Source organism: Chelonia mydas, chromosome 8 (genome assembly GCF_015237465.2).
Source record: "Chelonia mydas isolate rCheMyd1 chromosome 8, rCheMyd1.pri.v2, whole genome shotgun sequence".
Classification (NCBI taxonomy): domain Eukaryota; kingdom Metazoa; phylum Chordata; order Testudines; family Cheloniidae; genus Chelonia; species Chelonia mydas.
Window position 1 is genome coordinate 12,701,246 of NC_057854.1, and position 20,795 is coordinate 12,722,040.

Below are 20,795 nucleotides of genomic sequence, written 5' to 3' on the forward strand. Positions count from 1 at the left end.
TTCCGTTTCTTCTGCACATTAATAAGGAAACACATTTTTATCCTCTACTTGTTTCTCTGACACAGAATGCATAATAACGCCCTTTGTGTCCCAATGAGTTCTATTAACAAGCGCACAAGAGCTGCTGAAGCAAATCTGTCCTGTATGAAAGGGCTGTTTGCCGTGCTGGCTTTGACCTGTGACGACTTATATGACTTCTTGTGGTTTGAGTGAAGGTGGAAAGCTCCGAATCGCGGTGAGCTTTTCTTCAGTGTGGGAGTAACTGTATTTCCTGTCTCATATCAAGGCACATGCCAAGGGCGTTGACCCAGATTCCTCCTCCCCATTTGAGTTACAAAATTGGGAAGACAGAAAAGCATTTGTTGTAGATACAGTGAGAAAAATCACAAAGCAGCCGCTTCCTGGCTTTGGGCACTCCTGTCCCAAAACAACTTTGGATGATCTGATCACCAGACTGCTAGAGCCTAGATGGCCAGCAGAAGATATGGGGGTTACTGGAGAATTGCAGGTAGGGTGAGAGAATGTTTCCAGAGCACAGATGGCAGCTTCCCCCCCACCCATTTTTGAGGACAAAAGATTCGGTGAGAGAAATGCAGAATGAGGAGGTTTTGTTAAAGGAAGCACTCCATCTTGGTGTGTGTGTGGTGATGCAACCTGCTGTATTAGAGGCTGCTGGTGTTGCCCTGGCTCTCATAACACCGCCGACTGCTGCTTCGGATACTGGTTTAGCAGCCATCCCAGTGGAATACACGCCACTGAGAATCCTGAAGAGCTACATGCATAATCAAGAGATCCTTGGCTGAGGTTGGTGGAGCGCCGCAGAGACAGATGCAGGCTTGTGGAATGAGGCATCACGTGGAGAACAGCCTTTCAGGGAAGCCACAGAGTGGCTATAAACACAGTGGTGGTGTGATCATTTATCTTATCAGCACTAGGAGAGAAGGGAGCAGCTAAACGAAAATGCAAGACTCTCTTTGACTGCAATGGGCTTTGGGTCAAGTCCCAAGCTAACTAGTTAGGCATTTCTATCTAGGATCAAAATAAAGACTAGAAAAGCAAAGCTGAATGTGCATGTTTGTGTAGCACTCTTATGCCTATAAAACCACACCTAATGGGGTTGCCTCTTAAATGATCAGTACAGCTAAGAGAAAATAGGGGAAATGATTTATTTTTATAGTGGCTCTTCTCAAATGCACCACAGATTAGAAAGTAAAGAGGTGATGGGACTGTTTCAGACAGAAAACTCTACACCGGGGCTTGGCTACTGGAAGCATGTACTCGCTTGAAACTTAGTAGTCACAGAAACATTCCTGGAATGGTCAGGAGGAAAAGAAATCAACTTAGAACACAAAGAAAATAATGCTAAAGGGACATCAGGATTCATGTGTCTGCTTTAAAATACTCTTTAGGGTCTAGTTCAAATAAGCCTTTGTGTTTCAAACTTCTCCCTTACTTGATTCCAATAGATTTATCTCCTGCCACCTAAGGATGACCTAACTCTGTTCCCATTGAAGTGGATGGTAAAACTCCCCTTGATTTCAATGGGAGCAGAGTTTAGGCCAACAGGGAGCATTTTTGAAAATCCCATCCTCTGTAAATAGAACAACCTAATCAGATTTCTAGACAGAACAAAACAAATAACATTTCACTAATGTCTAATGAATTGATTCAGAACTGCTACCAAGGCTGCTGGATCCTGCTGTTCTAGGAATCTAATCAAGAAGAGACCAAACATACAGAGAACTGGAGCGCAGTTAGGCTATATCAGAGATACCCAGATGTGGCTTGTTCCAGAGCAGCAGCCGTGTTAGTCTGTATTCGCAAAAAGAAAAGGAGTACTTGTGGCACCTTAGAGACTAACAAATTTATTTGAGCATGTGGCTTGTGTGACTATGGCTTTGTCTACACTGGTGGTTGCAGCATGTAGGGTGTGCATAGCTGTAGGCTGCGTCCATATTGCAGAGTGTAGCTACACCCACTGGGGAAAGTCTCTGGCAGGGGGAGGCGGCAGGACGCCACACTGCTATGAAGGCACGGCTTGGGTGCGTAGAGAGCCATGTTGGGTACATACGCCAGAACCTTAGGATGTCTTTACTCTACTCACCTAAGCAGTGCCTTACCAGCTACTCTGCTATTTATACCCATGCTAGGCCGCTTTCCAGTGTATGTACTCTACATGCCGCCCTAAGTGTAGACATAGCCTATGGGTACTTGAAATCCCAACATTCAGTATGCTTCGTGGCCTTCCCCATCGGTTACTTCAGATCATGCTTCACATTGCCAACAACCAGTGGGGAACGCTGCTCTGACACTGCCATGTGTTGAATCCAGCAGTGACAGCTGAGATGTTTACGGAGCAGATTTCTTGGTGGTCTATTCAGCAACCTTATTCTGGACACTCGTTTGAAATGGTCATTTAAAATAGAAAGACCTGCCTCTGGTATCCCTGCTCTGACAGGAGAATCATGGAAGTTAGGCTTAGTCCCCAGACTGTCAGTACAACCACTGGTGCTGCCATGTTTGGATATTCCTGTTTTAGTTGAACACCGTGAACGGAACATTTGTTTGGGACCCCTTTAGAATCACAGGGTCGGGCAAAGACCTATTAGATCAGGGAGTCAATCATCCTGCAAACGCAGCATATGAGCCCTGATCAGACAACATTGTGCTTACCTTGATGTAGGTTCATACCCTTATTTATGACAGCAGAATCATGAATGGATTGAAAGTTAACCCAGATAGGCTGCTAACCTAAGGCCAGGACTAGAATCTGTACAATGAAGATCATTACCTCCACTGTTGTGGAATTCTCTCCTAATGAATGGCAAGCCAAACAATATTGGAAAAAGTCCAAAGGCCACCAACTCAGCTGATGATAAAGGTGTTATAATAATGGCCAAGAGAGGATATAACCATGGTAAATGGAATTAGAGTAAAGAAACAATAAGGATCCCATTTGAAATTCCCCAAAGCTCATTAAAGTTCAGTAACTTTCACTTGTTACAGTATCTTTATAGCTAATTAACATTACTGGTGGGAAATACAACAGAATCAGCTTGTGAATATTTTATACTCTGTATAGTTAAGGAAACAGAAAATACAGACACTGATATTTCCAGTAACTTTAGGGCAGTGACTGATTCTGGGCAACAGAGCTGCTTCTGTACATTAGGCCAGAGCTGGCAAACTTATAAAAGGACTTTGTCTAGTTTCACACTGGTGTAAATCAGGAGCAATTCCTGTGACATCAGTGGAGTTACTCAGGTGTAAAACAGGCTTAAGTGAGAGAAGCATCAGCCCCAGAGCAAAATGATATTGATATTACATGTCACATCATTCAGTAGGAATATTTCTAATTTTTTAGATTAAATAAATAGTTTTTAAAATTATGATAGAGTACTATAAGGATAGGTGAGAGACTGCTTAACCAGTAAGGGAGTTCATCTATAAAGCATGTATACTTTCCACAGTTAAGGCACTCTTGAAGACCTACTGCCACCTACAGTAAATCTCCTGACAAGCACAATAAAGTAGAAGGAAAGAAAAAAGTGTGTTTCCTATTACCCCTAACCTCTGCCAACTGGTCTGTTGGTCTGTCTTTAGACTGCAAGCTCTTTAAGGCAGGGACCATTCCATCTTACCAGCAAAGTAAGTGCTACCATCAACAAATAATAAAAAATGAGTATAAAGTCTTTAAACCATTAAATCTCCACAGGGGAGGTAGCCATATTAAAGGAGAAGGATTTTCTCTCGGTTATTCCTGAATCATAAAGCTGATCCCCCTAAGGAATTCAGGAAAAGGGCCTAACAAGCACCATAGCGAGTACTGTGGAAGTCATTGCAGCTCTCGATTTATCAATGTCTTAGGCCAGGAGTTCTCCAGATCTGTCATTCAGAGGCTGAGATTTCCTCCTAGACCCACTCCTTTCCTAACCTACGATGTGGTTCTCAAAACATTCCATTCTGCGGATCACCACGAAATGCTCCTCTGTTGTCCATGGACCATAGATGGAAAACCACTGACTGCCTAAGGCCACACATCGTAGGATTATATTTCCATAGGACTAATATTGCCAAGGACCACTCAAGTAATTTAAAAATAATTTTGATTTCTACTTATTTTTCAGAGGAACTTGGGTATTTTTATTAGAGCTTCTAAGCTTCTATTCTAAGACAATAAGTAAGCAAACCTCCTTCATTTAGCAGCTGTTGGGAAATGTGACATGCTTGCCAAAAGTATACATTAATCCCCAGACGACAAAATGTAACATACTGCTTAGACGTATATTCTTATGCCTATGGGTATATGAATACCCTCCCCTCTATCACCTATCTGTATGAGTGCATTGGTGCGCCCCATGGCTATCAGGAGATACGGTATCAGGGACAGCTGTTAAATAAGGCAGGTGACATTTTCAAGTTCAACTATAGCTTTCTAAACATGCTGCCAAGATGGGGCCGTTAGTCCCTAGCTGCATTAAGCACTCACATAGTTATCTCTAGCAGACCAGCCTGGGTAGAGCTGCATGTGAAGCTGCCGTTCCTTCCGGGCCAGTTCATAGTACTTGGCCTGCTCCTCCCGTGACAGTGCGTGCCACTGCAACAAAAAGATGCGTCAGTTGTGAGACTCCTCAGTGCATTTCATCACCATCCCTCTTTGCTGTCAGAATGAGATGAGGGCTAGACGGGCTCTCCTTCCATTATCCCTGGTGTAGCGCCACCCAGTGTCAGCTGAGTTCCATCAGGGTAATTTGATGCTGGGTATTTACAGTGGCATAAGGACAATGTACACATTTTTAAAAGTGAGCCGCTCGCTACCTGCTTGAGGAAAACACTGGTATGTGAGCTAAGCTGACCCTTGAATCTGCAGTGGTATGGCTAATTGGCTTCCCCAGGGAAGGAAGTGAAGGTTCTCTATGTAGCTAGTGGTGCTCGGAGCTGGTCTGACTGGCCCAGGGGCTGCCTGAGTTGCTGGGCAGACCCAGAGCCAGTCGCACCGGCCGCTCCAGAAGTCACAGAATCTGTGACCTCCGTGACAAACTCGCAGCCTTAGTCATAATACCCCTTAAATTAGGATCCAGTGTCAGAGTGGTTTGTTACCGATAGACCAATGATGTGTAAACTATCTTGTATTTCCATCCCTCTGCCCTCATACATTGAACGGGAGTTTGTAAATGTTCATTTCAGTAACAGTACATAAAAGGCACCTACCCTGGTGGTTTAAAAATGTTATTTAAAAAGCACTAGTAGAGGAGAGACCTTCCCATGGGCTTCATCCCTCTAAGGAACACCCCCCCCCCCCCCATCCTTCCTACTGTTTGCTCATCTAAACATTTTATTCTGTGGAGTCACTAGTACATAGACCACATTTAAAGAAACACTGATTTTCCACACAGCCTCACAGGTAATAGTTTTGTTGTTAAGTAGCTGATCAGTTCTCTCTCTCTCTCTCTCTCTCTCTGGGATTGTGAAGAAGAGAATGGCTTTGCTTAGAAGCAAGCAATATGTTCTGTTCTGTGGTCTTACCCTCCTTCCTAAAATCTGATTGATAGCTGCACTTTCTTTCAGGGTGCACTCAGCAATGACTTTTGCCCGCATTTCTTTCATATACAACATGAAAGCATTCAGGGGCTTCTTGATAGTGGGCTTCTTGGCTTCCTTCTCTCTCTTTGGTTCTGGTTGGGGTTTCCTTGACAGAAACAAAACAGTCAGTAACAATCACGCTCTTGCATCTCCGCTATCCGAACTGAACAGTAGTCAGAAGAAACTGTTCCTCGTGAAAATACTAAATAGTAAAACACTTGACCTCAAATGTAGACTAACGCATATTTTATGCAACTAGGGCACGGACCCTTCTAACGATCATACCCATCATTACGTTGGCGCCTTTCAGTTGATGGGGCAACAGTGTAGTGCCGCAAACCTTGCTTGTCGAATCGACAGAGTTGCAAACGTTCCACAACTGGCCTCCACGGGTTTTACCACCCTAAGTGTCCCCTCCCATACAAACAGTGGAATAATTGAGACTCAGACTAAACAGTTAAGGAGATCATTTTGATAGTCTCACCCTTGTCTCAAGACTTGCTGACTTACATGCTCCGGTCGTAATGATCCATTTCTTGCTTCCCAGAGTGGGGTACTATGGCTGGATGAGGGATTCCAGTGGTGTGCATTCCAGAGCTCAGCATCAGGGGATGTGTAAACCTGCAATAGAGGGCATGTCAGTGATCACTGGGACTTTCTGTGTAGCACAACCCTCCCGCGATAAATGGCTGGATTCAGCTCTTAAAGGAGGATTCAGATATGGGAGAGAGACCCGTCTGCAGAACATTACTGCCAGATGAACAGGAAAAGGGGTGGCTGGGTACAGCTTTTTCCATCAGTAGTCACGTCTGGCAGATGGAGAACACATCTTTTCTCACTAGATGGCACTCTTTGAGTTGTTTTTAAGTCACAAGAACAAATGCTAAACTGAAGTAAACAAAGCAAATCATTGAGATACATCCCTTATCTTATGCAGCTCTGAAATTTTGTAGGGAAAGCATTCTTCCTGAAAGAATAATAGGGGTCCATGTAGGGATGCCAAGGTGCTGCAGATCTGCCAAGCCTAACCCAGGACTTTTCCATCACTGCTGGTGCTCTAGCAGTAGTAGTTAAATAAAGGCAGCAGTGCTTCACTTGGTGTTTGATTTCACCTGAAGAATGACACTTACAAAGTTTCTGAATCAATGAAAACAAAGGGGAGATGTGCATTTTGCCTGGGGTCTTTGATACTTTTCTTTGGCTTCATCCATCAATACATCCCTTGCTGAGTATTCCTCTGTCATGATGACAGCGGATGAGTGGATAACATAGTAGCCAAAAGAAAAGGAGTACTTGTGGCACCTTAGAGACTAACCAGTTTATTTGAGCATGAGCTTTCGTGAGCTACAGCTCACTTCATCGGATGCATAGCATATCGTGGAAACTGCAGAAGCCAAACTGATAGCAGAAAAGATTTGGAACAGCATTCAGATTCCATGGGTTTTTTTTTAATAAAAATTAATTTGCAATATAATCTAGCCTTACAGCGATCAGCAGCTTTTATTTAAAAAAAAAAAAAAAAAAAAGCATTTTCAGATCTCGGTTGTCACACTATTTTTGTTAGTGTTACAGCAAAAACCAAAACCACACCAACATTTGGATTTGAATTAGGACCCCCATACACCTCTCTCTCTCTTTTTTTTTTTTTTTTTTTTTTTAAAACAGAAAAAGCATGAGTCTCAGCACAAATCAAACTGCAACCCTTGGAGGTACACCCAGCCCTTGCCATGTTATCCACCAACACAGAAATGAGTTCATAAGAGGTTTCACTAGCTTACAAGCTTCATTAGCTCTGTATAGATTTTTGAGGTTACAGCCAGGCTTTGCCAAGCTTGCCATTTTACGGCAGGAGGTTGGAGAGAGCAAGAATTTCCCCTGGGAGATAAATAACTGTTCATGAGATATGTTGTCACACACAAAAAAAGATGTTTTGATTTGATCCATTGGCCACACTGTGAAGTTTGATCCTCCTCTGACAAGGTGTTCTTTTTTGTCTGCAGTATTGCAAAACCTGTCCCACTCTATAGTATACGTGAAAATGCCAACACCATGCAAGATGAGATTTTTGGGCAACTATTGAGGACTGTAAACTCCTCTCTATCATTTTATAGTCTATTTAGATGCTCAGACAGGAGAAGTTGCCTCAGGCAGCATGGTGGAAAACTAAAGTAACAGGCTGACTATTTTCCAGCCACTGTTCCAGGGATAAGTCCCTGAAGAATGCCTTCAACAACAGTTTGAATGTTATCTCCTACATATCATGACAACACATAGCAGAAGCAAAAGCTGGAGATGCGAACAAATGTTGCTTGCACATAAACTCCCATGGGGCTTAATCTACTCTAGCTGAAGAGACCAACAGGAACATAGGGGCTTGCTGTCGGTCGGCAGAAGGAACAATGCAAGCGTTTGTAACGAACTCTTCATAATTTTGTCCAAACATGTTTGTAAGCGCTCTAGTGCTATGTAATTGTAGGACAAATCCACACTTAAGGGGCAAATTGTGTTAACAGGCATGCCTGTGCAATCAGTGGGAACTGTGCACATGTATATGAAGGCAGAGTTGGGCCCGACATGCTAATAAATCTGCCAGGGTAACGTATGGAGAAGAGAGGGACATTGCAGTACTCCAATGTCCTAGGCTTGTGTTGCAAAATGCAACTTGCTCTGTATGTAAGTTTTATTGTGTTCTAGCGGCCAGATCCTCAGCTGGTCTAAACTGGCAGAGATCCACTGAAGTCAATGGAACTACACTGTTCTGTACCTGACCCTAGGTTTTTAAGTTTTGTGGGGAGGCTTTAATAGGGGTTAGCAAGGAGTTAGTTCCAACAATCCAGTGATGCAGCATAGCAACTCCTCATCCTTCTACTGGAATGCAGCAGGAGACAAATGGAATTTAAAAGGCTCAGATGTTCAAATTTTGCAGTCATGGGGACAAATAAAATCACTGGTAGTGATCATACTCTCCGCCAGCTTTACAACCTGACCAAGAGTCAGTAAAACATGTCAGTCTCCGCACAACATAACTCAGTCCATTATACTGAGGAAAGGAACATTTCTATCTCTAGTAAAGATTACAGTTCAAGGTAAGGGAGCTGTTTGGAGTGGCTGCAATGACACTGTATATAAAAACTGGACCTCATCCAATCTTTATAATATTGATAGCGGGGGATTTTTTTTATATTTGGTTTTAATCAATAAAAAAAGTATAAAAATAAAATCTTTGTGGCTTCTCCATGGAAACTCAATGTTTTTATGATTTTAGAAAGACTTGACTAAAAGCAAAATTCTTTCCCTGCTCCTGCCATCTGGAAGCTTGACAGCCCCTCCCTGGACGTTTGCAGTCTGCTGCAAGCTTGTATGGCGCAAGCTGCGAGACCAGCAGAGCTGCTGTCTTGTCTCACACAGCTCATACTTACCTGGAGAAAGTAGCCCCAGCAGAGAGCGCTGACGAATACGGCTGTCTAAATCCACATGACGGAAGCGGATAGACAGACTGGCTCTGCCTGGGATCGGGAAGAAAGAGTCTATAAAGCATCTACATCCGTGTGGCTTTTCCTAAAAATATCCTCTATAATTGGACTCATTGTTACTCATTGATGTGAAAGCCTTAGTCGCTCTGGCGGCTAGAATGTATGCCACAAGCATCTGTCTTTTCCAACCTCAGCGCAGAGGTAATGCAGATGGACCCAGATTGCAAAGTTCAGATCTGAATGTGGATCCCAACTTCCCCCAAGTGTTGAAAAATACTAGAGCATTATGTGAGTGTATCACTTCATTAGCTCTAAACAGTTTAAAATCTGCTATACAGGTATCAAGATGAAAGGTTCAGGTGGATTATTACTGTAGGAACACATTGTTCAGCAGTGCGCACCCTAACTGAAAAGGTGTTTACAAGGCATAGACACTTGCTGTGCAATACCAAGATGAACTGCCGAGTTCAAAATCAGCCTCAATCCCACTCTGGTGATTAGGGGAATGGTCAACCAATCAAATATCTGCACCTGGGATCACTGGAGTAGCAGGCTTTGGTAGATCTTTTAAGTCAGTAAGGAAAACAACACACTGCATTATACCGTTTTAAAATGATCTGATTTCAAAAGTAGGAGACAAACTCTCAAGTGGTGAAAATTGGTGTAGCTCCATTGAATTCAACTGAAGACTCTGACTTCAATGGAGCGATGCTAATTTACACTAGCTGAGGGTCAGGCCATATATTTCTTCAAATGAAGTAACGCTTACATTCCATACTCAGGACTGTGTACGTGCCAGGTTTGGAATCCGAAGCTATTTTTGAGTTACTAGAGTGCAAATGTCCGAGTTACGTTCTTAATCGATGAAAAACTTTTTCATGCTCAGATAGGTTAAAATACCCCCATCAGAATGGATTTTCTACATACTTTCCAAAAATTATTTCACCTCTGGCTTAAAGTTGGGCATGAAGTTTCAAACTTAAAGAAATTGAAATGAGAGTTTTTTTTGCTAAGCACAAGCAAATTGGGGTTTAGAACAGAAGTGCTGCCTCATTCGTTATTACTGAACATGATCGGTATTAACGGCTTCAATTGATTTCCCACCCTTCTGAAAATGAGGTCCATTATTGTTAATTATTATTATTATTATTATATCCCCGAAGCATCCAGATGTCCTGCAAAGGACTGGGATCGCCTTTTGCCTGGTGCTGTTCAGACAGAGGTAATCACGATGCCTGCTCTGAAGAGCTATCACTGTGGAATCATGGCACTTAGCCCCTAAACCCGAAAGAACAAGGTTTTTGTTTATGGCACTCAGGGAATTACTGTGTCTCAGCTTGATGAAATCTAAAAAGCTCTGTGTGTATTAAAGTTGCAAAAAGAAAAGGAGGACTTGTGGCACCTTAGAGACTAACCAATTTATTTGAGCATAAGCTTTCGTGAGCTACAGCTCACTTCATCGGATGCATCAAAGCTTATGCTCAAATAAATTGGTTAGTCTCTAAGGTGCCACAAGTACTCCTTTTCTTTTTGCGAATACAGACTAACACGGCTGTTACTCTGAAACCTGTATTAAAGTTAGTGCACATGGTTGAGAACTGGCCTGCTCTGTTTACAACCTGCCAGTCAAAAATCCCTCTCACACTACTTCGAAGTTAGTAGTGTATAAACATGTCAACAAACAGCCAAGTGCTACAATATATCAGGAACCTAAACAACCTTTGAAGTTTAGCATTCCTGCCCCAGGGGTGAGAAAACATTCAAAGTTAATCCAGAAGTGACATTCATTACTCTAGGGGCCAAGATATCTGAATATAAAAGGATCATGGCACTCAAGCCTTTATCCAAAGTGATTTTGACATGCAAATTAATTCAATTGCAAAACCAATCCATGATCGCTGGGAATGTACAATTAAAGATTTTATCACCCTATGATGAGAGAACAGCTTTTAGACAAAGGGGAAAACATAATAATGAGACAGCAGCAAACCTGGTGCATAGTTAAGCTGGCGAGCTGTGCAAATGACAGAGTTTACAAGGCTCTTGGTTAAGGTGTGTTGTCAGGCTCCAGCGATCAAACTCACTGGACTGGACTATAATTCATTTTTATTCGAAGTTCCTGACTGTCATCCCAGCTAATTAAAGAGAGAGTTATTGCAGCTCCTCTTCTCAAAATGCTCAGCAGGAACAAAGACCATTTCTGCTGAACTCTTGTTAGGCAGCTTGCTAAGGAAAAGCTGCTTCCTGTATTAAGACCGCTTTGCGTTTGAAGTCAGCTTCATTCCAGAACAGTGAACCTTAAGAACTGTCCACATACCACAGCACTAGTTATTGGCACAAGGAGTCTCTGCGGTGTTTCTTCTCCTACACAATTAGTTTCCACACTGTTTAAGCACCAAACCTCTGTAAAAGCATAAACTGGTGACCTATCTCTTTGATGAAACATTTGAAAATATCAGTCACACTTCCCTGAAGTGCGTGGGGAGAGATACAGCATTCGGGTTGTAAACACACACAGAAGCTCTAAGCGGACACAGCTGAGAACCATCTTTGCTTCTAGGCACTTCTCAAATGCAGAATTTCTTCATTTACATAACTCAGAGGCAGTTCTGACTGGGAACTCCCTTTGGGAGGCCCATCATTCCTCTGGGGGAAGCCAAGCTCGAAACTTACTGGAGCTTACCATGTGTTTCTGTTCACAACAGATCTTGAAAAATAAGCATCAAACTAAAGTTTAGGACTGGGAAATGGTTCTATGGAATTTTGTAAACTTCAAGCAGACAACTATTTTAAAAATTAAAAGTCTATATTACATACATTTCCTATTTGTAAAAGTGCTAATTGAAATGTCTGCTCTCTGATCCACAGGGCTGTTTTTCTATTTGTCATTTTACCATATCAGTTTCATTAGTCATTAATGAACTTGTCTGACTAGCTTGGTTAAAGGCGCCAAATCCTGCCAGATGCTGGCTGTCAGCAAAATGAATTTCCTGTCTGACCAACCAACAAACAAACAAACATTTTGAGAAAGAGACTTTTTCCATGTAACTAGGCTGCCTTTAACTGTTTCCCATTCTCCCAGCTGTGCCTTTGGCCGAGTAGCTGCTTTTTCCTCCAATTTTTTTTTTTTTTTTTTTTCATGTTACAGCACAGTCACTCCTGCAGTCTCTATTTGTCTGTCCTGAGGAGGAATCACATTGTCCAAGGCGTTAAACCATCGGCCAAGAGCAGCAGGTTTAGGACAGAAAGCAAAATTTAATCTCCTCGCACCCAAACCTAAATCTAAGGCTGGCCTCCATCTCTGTTTCTTTGGGGTTAAATATTTGGAACACTAACAACAAACAAAAATCTAGTTAACATGTCACATTGTTCTTTAATTGTTTCACCTCTCTCATTTTAAGATACCTACATGTCTATATCAGGTTTTTGCAAGAGAAACAGGAAATTTTTGCACACTGCTGTCCATTGATTATTTCACCTTAAGATTCCCCCATGCAAATGGTCAGTGATGTATGTTCCCAAACTCACCCTACAGCTATAAATCTTGCCTCATGTCTCTACAATTTCAATACATTATCAGGAACTGGTGATGGCACTCACTGAAAATGTTAATTTAATTTGAAGAGAGATCACGCAAAAATGGCATGTCCTGACTCACCAGATCTGGTTCCTATGAGTACTCAAAGTCACTCAGTTTTAATGACAAAAATAAAATATTAACTAATAAGGAGTGAAGGATTTACATAGGTCTCTGAGCCACTCAGAATGCAGGATTCCAAGAGATCATGGGTTGAATAATGTCAGGACACACACATCCTGCTGTTGGGGGAGCAAGCATTCTGTGTACTCCGCTGAGACAGTTCTCTGCCATACTGTGTTTTTCTGTCTTACACTTCTTGAAAGGCAGCTTCTGGTGGATTGAATGCAGGGCTGGGACACCAAAGTTTGATATGCTCAAAAATAGCAGCCCATGGCTAAATCCAGAGCATGACAGAACTAGATCCCACTCAAAACGAGAAGACTTGATTACACCTAGAGCAGGATGGGCAATGGACTGCTGACCTAAGCAGCTCTCAATTTTTTTATTTTATTTATTTATTTATTTATTTGTTTTATTTAAAATCCCTACACAATGTCATGTGAAAGGCATCGGGGAACGTAGAGAGATATCTAGCTAGTGGCCCAGATTCCCAGTCCCAGCTCTGATGCTGAGTCACCTGGGGCAAATCTCTTTGCTTCTTTGTGTCTCTGCTTCCCATTTGTAAAATGGGGGTGATACTATTTGCCAACCTCACAGGGGAAATTAGGCCTTGTGAGTCCACAGGTGGGGCCATTGTGAAGATTAAAGAGCTAATGTTTGCCAAGTGCTTTGGTAAACAAATTGTGCACCAGTAAATTATACTATTTAGAATGGATCAAAGACCTAGAGAGTAAATGGACCTTGGTGCGGCTTAGGATGCAGGTGTAAGAGCAACGCTCAATTTGCCTGCTGAGGCCCTGGATAAACTGTCAACACTTACCATCCCATAGAAGGTGTTATCTGTCCAACCCCACCGGGAGGGAGGGAGTAGAAACCAGGGATATCCGATGTTTGGGAAGGACGGTGCACACCTAAGCAGAGGATCAAGACTTTAGTTAGAGAAGGAAATTTGGGAAGAGCAAGCAGTAGCATTTCCAGGTTTCTGGTCATCCATATGTTTTCAACTTCTATATTTACTTCCATGTACTCCAAGGACAGCCACTCAGTTAGGTTTGCGACTCGTGAGGGCAGATCTACACTACCGCTTAAGTGGATGTAACTTATGTTGCTCAGGGATGTGAAAAAGACACATGCACGCCCCGCCACGAGCGATGCAAGTTATAGTGCCCTAAGCGCTGTCCACACTGGCGCTATGTCCATGGGAGACGCTCTCCTGCCAAGGTAGCTTCTGCTCTCACAGAGGTGTAGTAATTATGTCTCCCATCAGCATACAGCTTGTTCACCGGACGCGCGGTAGCGCTTCTAGCGCAGACCTGCCCGGAGAAACGTATGTGACAAAAGTATTTTCCTTTGCACAATCGTTCCAAATGACAGGGTACAACAATTTATCCCTTTTAATGGTTTGGTTGGGTCTACGCTGCATCTGGGAGCAAGCCTCCAAGCTCGGCTCCACAGACTTGTGCTGGGTGGACTCTCACTAGCGCTCTGAAAATAGATCTGAAGCCTGGGCTGGAGGGGAGTGGGGCTTGGGATTCCAAGCTCCATCCTGATAGGCAAGGTCAAAGCACCACTTAGCCAGCTATTTTTATAGGGCTAGCGTGAGCCCTGCTAACACCATGGACCAGGGCTGGGAGGCTCCCTCCCAGGCATGCCCTTCGGTGTAGCCCTTTGCTGGGGGGCAGGGCAAAGCGATAACCTTCAAACATTACTGCAGAAAAAAGATGACGACTCTACTCATGTTTCGTTCATCCAAAGGCCACAACACTCACCTGCCAAACAACACTGTGCTTTGCATTTCGGCTCCATCCCAGCAGTTTCTATTCCTCTCTTCCCACTCACACTGCTCCTGCTCATCACAGATAAACTCTTCCTTATGGGGTGTCACAGTAATGCTGACCAATGACCCCATTCAGGAGCAAGGCCTTCCTTCCCTGTGGCTTCCTGCCATTTCATTATGCACTCTCTTTATTCATAATGACTTTTTCCATGCGCTTCCCTCAGGGCCGTTTCTCTAAGTGTCCCTTGTGTATTCCATTTCAGAGAGGTCTTGATTTTAAGGGCCTGATTGTCTCTTCCACCACAACCTATTTGTGCTGCTCTGTTGGTGTCAAGGGGCCATAAACTTAGTTCATGTGGCCAGCTGGGAATTCCCCTTTGCTAATGGGATTCCCTGGGTGCTCTTCACAGCTGTCGGTAACAGAGTGTCGTTAGAGGAAAGGGGTTATGGCCAGAGTGTCTTTATACATTGACTATTTTTCTGGCTTTCAGGACAGCTTCTCTTGGAGCCTTGGGCAGCTGGGAAGAAGTTAGAGCAGCCTTGAAGCTGCTCCTACACGGAGGGTCAAATGGGTCTTCAGCTGCCCTCAGAATTGGGGAACTGAAAAACATAAACACCCTGCTTTGCTCTCACTGCACTTGGCACAGGATTAAAACCCAGAACCAGGCTTTAGGTATTTACCTCCAAAAGGGACATGGGGAAGAAAGATCCCCAGATTAATGTCCCCCATGTGGGAAGAAAGAGAGCGAGCGTGTGTGCATCTGTCTGTGTGATGAAGAGTGAGATGTTGCCAGGGAAATGCCTTATGGTGAAAGGATATGAAATGAATGATCCCTTGCACACAACACTGACCTTTTGTATAGTTACCTGGTGACAACAGAACATCAAATAATCTTCCAGTTATGTATTAGCCAATAGATCCTTGCCCTGAAGGACACTGAGGATGTAGTTTGGCCTATCTCCAGGAGGAGATCACTCTAGATTCATGGGTCTTCAACAGAGATTTATGCCGTGGGACTATTAGCAGCTCCAGTGCCAATCTTGATTTTCATGAAAGGACATAGGGCAGCTGCCAGTCCCTGGGGTAGGTTGGTGCTCTACTGTTTAAAGCTTTACATACTAATAGGAAGTCCCTGAAGCACACTCACAGGCAGGGACTTTCAAAGGCCCTTGAGGAGTCATGGAGCTGTGTTCTGCAAGTAGTTTTCAAGGGCAGCCTGATATAAGGCGCATTGTGTTATATTCCCTCAGGAGCCAAGCAAGATTGGAAAAAAATAAAAAATAAAAAATAAAATCTTCCCTCGCCCCTTTTGTAAGACTTGGAAATCTGCCATTAGCTATGCTTCTAATAGGTTTTAATTTAACTTTGTATTTTTCTGATGACTTTATTACATGCTGGTGGCTGGCAAGCAATCGGCTGTCTGGAAGAGACACCAGACATATTCTGGTATCTGTTCCATGGGTGTAAATCCTCAGCAGTCTGTGGATTTACTGAGGGTAACACTGGTGAGACCAGAATGTGGCCCCTAGGGTTCAAACTGCTCACAAATCACCATCACCTCCTTAGCCATTCCCCTTACTTTATCGCACATTGTTTGGCAGCACTCGTAACTCAGCTAAACTATCATTTTGCAACATGCTCAGAAGCTTTAGAAATTGAGATTACGTGGACTGGTGACTGTTGTATGAAATTACAGAAAATTCCCCCACTCCAAAAGGTGAGCAACAATACTGTGTGGGTGGAACACTTCATTTCTTTACCTCTCAATGGGGGTGTTGGCAGGATAGCTTCACATAAAGTTTAGAACGGTAGGTAGCCATGTGGCTTTGGTATGCAGGGCTTTGCGTGAAACACACCATCTTGTGCATGCACCTGGAGTTTTCCACTGACTTCCAGGTTCAAATGAACCCAAGATCCCTGCCAGAATTTAGGTTGACACAAAGCTGTAAATTAACCTAGTTTTACTTGAAACTATGCCCAAGGTCTGCCCAAAGTTTGTGAATCTTAGCAAAGCTTTGGATGAATTTGGAAGATTTTGAGTCTGTTGCACCAATACAACATATAACAGCAGCTTCTCACTAGCCCCCAAACCAAAAATGATTTATGATAAATTCACACATGTATTCACTTTTCACAGTACAGGGACTAACCTCTCCTTATCGTACTTTCCTCTATACTCTTCCTGAGATGATTGTCTGCTATGTATTATATTAACAAATAAGAGAAATCCAAATACTCAAACTGTGTGACAACCACATACGCACGGCTGCAGACTGTAAAAATCCAGCTACACACCAGACACAGATCCCAGTTAGTCAAAATATTTCCTGTTTCAAGCATTTATTTTCTCATAATGACAACCTGACAACTGTTCGGGTATGAGTCAAAAGAAAGGTTACTTTCCATTTTCTGGTTGACTTTTGTGACTCATCCCCAGACTCTGGTCTATTCTAAGGCTACAAAGGGAGTTATTACACGGAGAATTAAGCAAAATGGATGATCAAGGCAGATACTTTTTGATGTTCAAGCCTCTCTTGGCCATGACTGCAAAGCATCCTCAAGGAGCTAAATCCCAAGCAATTCCCCTGCTAGCCGATGCCCCTACCTGCCCATGGCTCGCTGCACTTAGGGTTTGCATTGATGGTCATTTATTTTTTAAACTGGACATAGGTTAAAGAATCTGACCATGCTGCAAAAACACAGGCTATGTAGCAACTCTAATTTCAACAGCTTATGGCATCAGCCCCCTCTTCTAAGTCTTCATGAGGACCCCTGCCCCAACAAGCTTATGTAGGATAAGAGTTACCTTGTTTCTGGTTGATGTCGGCTGGCAGGTGTGGTGAATGGGAGCCATGGCTGAAATGTTCGTTGCTGTATGGAATGAGTGGGGTGAGTGGATGGACTCCGTGGGACGGCTGCACTACAGGAACCTTGTTGGACTGTAAAATACAAGGGGAGGGGAAAGGCTTCAGCAATTTATGCCTTTGTGCTTTACAATCCAGGTATATTGAGTATCTGGTATTAAGTGTCTAAGCAAATATCATTAGAACTGCTATTCCTAGCAACAGCAAAGGTCTGGATCAGAGACTTCACAGGGGGGAGGGATAGCTCAGTGGTTTGAGCATTGGCCTGCTGAACCCAGGGTTGTGAGTTCAATCCTTGAAGGGGCCATTTGGGATCTGGGGCAAAAATTGGGGATTGGTCCTGCTTTGAGCAGGGGATTGGACTAGATGACCTCCTGAGGTCCCTTCCAACCCTGGTATTCTATGATTCTATGAAAGCAGCCATTCATGCCTGCCTAAGACTGCAAGTGCCCTCTATAGGCCTGGCTTTGGAAGTGAGATGCTGAGAATTATAATAAATCCTCTCAAAGACAGAGCAGAAAAATATCTTTACCTAAATAAATAAATGCTACAGTCCCTTACAGGAAAGATCCACACCAGCAGTGACACTGGTGTATTTTGGACCATCACAGTAAAATAAAACACTGTTTTGTAATATTTATGATGTTACCCTGAACCAGCACAACCAACATGAAGTTTTCAAACTCTTCAGTACTACCTATTCCACACAGAATTTCTCAAATGTGGCCACCAGTGGCTTTTCTTGTGGCCACAGCCTCCTGGGCAGTGATGAGGGACGGGGGGCAAAGCAGTGGTCCCTCCCTCTGGAGACACAAATGCTGGAGGAGCAGGCAGCTAGTGAGTTCCCAACCTTCCTGGGGATGGTAGGGTTGGGCTTCCGCCCTGGGGTGTTGGGCAGCAGGCTCTGGCCACTGGGTTCCAACCCCAGCTGTGGGGCTCACACCCCCATCATCCCTGACCCCCTGCTGCCTTCACCAGCCTGTCATGTTTCTCCCACTGTTTCCCTATCTACCTCCCCATCCAAGGCTTAATTTGTCCCTGGGCTTGCCAGGACTGAGTAAGTCTGCTGATGTGAAAAGTGATATTTGTATGTTTGTTAATATCACTTTTCACAGCAGCAGACTTACTAGCTAGCAAGTCTTTTTAAAAAAAGGAACCAAAAAAGCAAAAGAAACAACAACAAAAAAGACAAGAACCGGCAGAGCACCTTATTTGTGTTTCTATTCTGTGTAGGTTCAGTAAACAACAGAGACAACTACATTATTTTTATTATTGAGTCTGAAAAAAGATTCAACAAATTAGAATGATTTGGACACGTGTATACGCTTATTTATTTGTTTTTCCTAAAGTTAATTCAGTATTTTAGGAAAAATTTGTCAGCGCGGCCACCACCAAGAGTTGTTGGCCGCACATTAAGGCCACCAAAAAATTTGTTGTGAGAACCCCTGGCCCTACAATACCTTCTTTATCACAGGATGATACTGAGTATGTTAGCAAATGTACTGCTATCCTAGCGCCCTCTGTTTTGCCCTGCCAGTTCCCTCTGCTGAGGCACGTGGCGGGGGGGTGTGCGCTCTCTCTCTCTCTCTCTCTCTTTTTTCTAAATCTAAATGTGAACATGTGTTTTCTAAAGTAAGCGACAGGCCCGGTGTGTTTATATCAAAGGTGCTCACTAATACAGAGACCCAGCCCTCTGACTCCAGGGGCCCCTCAGTTTAGCAGACTTGAAGCATGCCTATTTCTTGGGCTCTCAGACATTGGAGGGAATGAGTCAGACGCGAAGCAAGGAGGTGGGGGGACACATGAGGTCATGTGTGCCGTGCCCCCCCCCCCGAGTTGCTGCTTGGCTTGTGCTGAGCATGCTCACACGGACTGAGCATGCTCAGTAACATCCGGTGAAGCCACTGCCCTCACTCTGTCCCCGTCTCTGGAATAAGTTTAGTCACCTTTGTTAGTGTATAAAGTGCTACACTTTACATCTAGCCACTTCAACTACCAAATTCTTCCCTATTGGCAGAAAAATGTAATCCCTTGAAAGAAAGCTGAAGGAACACACAGCAAAATGGTTTCAAGGAAAGGGATAAATTACCCCTTCTTAGTTGCCCTATATGACAAAGAAAAAATGGCACAGAAAAGTGTGTGACTAAAGGTAAAGAATAAATAGCACAAACTGCCGTTCTGTGCTAATTTGTACTTACAAAGACACTTCCCTGCCTCAGACTCTGCTAAACCATAGGCAGTGGTCTTTTTGAAGTAGGGACAGGTGTCAAAGGTAGAGATTCTGGAAAGAGCACAATCCCTTCAGCTGCCGGTGAAGAAAGGAAGGCGCAAAAAAGGAAAGGAGAACAATCGGAAGCAAAAGGACAGTGTGTCCTGGGAACAGGCCCTCCAGATTCCTGAGCTATACTTTGGAATACCCAAAGGAAAGACTGGCCCCAAAGATTCCCACATAGTTTTACACCGAGTCAAGTACATCCCGGGACACAGAATTTAGGAGCTTATAGGTCCACACTTTGGAACACTCTGGGTTTTCACACGTACTAGTCACTGATTCTAGTTGTTTTAGGTTTTCAGCACCTCTGAAAATCAGGCCCAAAATGTCTAATGGATGGTTCTCAGAAATGGAGAAACCCGTATTTAGTGGACGCTTTTTGAAAGGATTGGCTTTCCTGAGTGCTGTGTAAGCACTCATCCAGAACAAACATCAACTAAATCTATACCTTCTACCCCGCCAAACCTGAGTAACCTTGGAATAGCTTCATGCTAGTCATGGACAAATCTGAAGGATGCAGCAAACAAAATTAAATTCAGAAAAAACATTTGTCTCCCCCTCTCTCTCTGTTTCACCACCAGAGCAATCAAGTCCTGAAATCTTTGTGAAATCAGGCTTCTGTGTTAAGCACAATGCAGAATATTTCTGCATGTTGGAGCACAGAAAAGGGAACTTGTTTAAAACAGTTGCAGTGCTTTAAGGAAAACACACACACAAACTTTGCTGTCTGCCTCAAGCATGTCTGCCATTTCATACTTGCCCAGTTTCGCCCACAATTGCCTTTAAACCCAAACTGACTTCACCATGATTAGGGAAACAGTCAGGATTTGTCCCAGGGAAAATCTGCAGACAACATTAGGACTGATAATAGTACAAGTTTTCGGAGGAATAAGAGTGGACCACATACAAATGCTGATCAGTAGTTAAAGGAGGGGACCCTGAATCAGCTCTCCTGGGTTCTATTGCAGCATCTACAAATGATTTGTTGTGTAGATGTAGGCAAGTCACTTATCTCTAGGCTGGATTCTCCACTACCTTTCATCTGGTTTAGCATTTACACCTGTACAACGTGAGTATAAAACATGACTTTTCTGATTTCATAGCAGTTTCACACTTAATCTGCAC

General features: G+C 43.4%; 1 protein-coding gene across 21 annotated transcripts in view; it reads right to left on the bottom strand.

The window, feature by feature from the left end:
* Nucleotides 1-20,795, bottom strand: part of TCF7 (transcription factor 7) — a 125,425-nt gene that overhangs the window by 18,864 nt on the left and 85,766 nt on the right. For 13 of the 21 annotated variants that reach the window (XM_037906439.2, XM_037906440.2, XM_037906435.2 and 10 more), the window contains 6 exons: nt 17,341-17,473; nt 13,577-13,667; nt 9,003-9,089; nt 6,094-6,204; nt 5,527-5,689; nt 4,490-4,597 (listed from right to left, as the gene is read on the bottom strand). In XM_037906439.2, coding sequence (XP_037762367.1) covers nt 4,490-4,597; nt 5,527-5,689; nt 6,094-6,204; nt 9,003-9,089; nt 13,577-13,667; nt 17,341-17,473 — 693 coding nt within the window. The remainder of the gene's footprint in view (nt 1-4,489; nt 4,598-5,526; nt 5,690-6,093; nt 6,205-9,002; nt 9,090-13,576; nt 13,668-17,340; nt 17,474-20,795) is intronic. The other 8 variants (XM_037906441.2, XM_043521401.1, XM_037906432.2 and 5 more) reach the window with 1 other exon arrangement.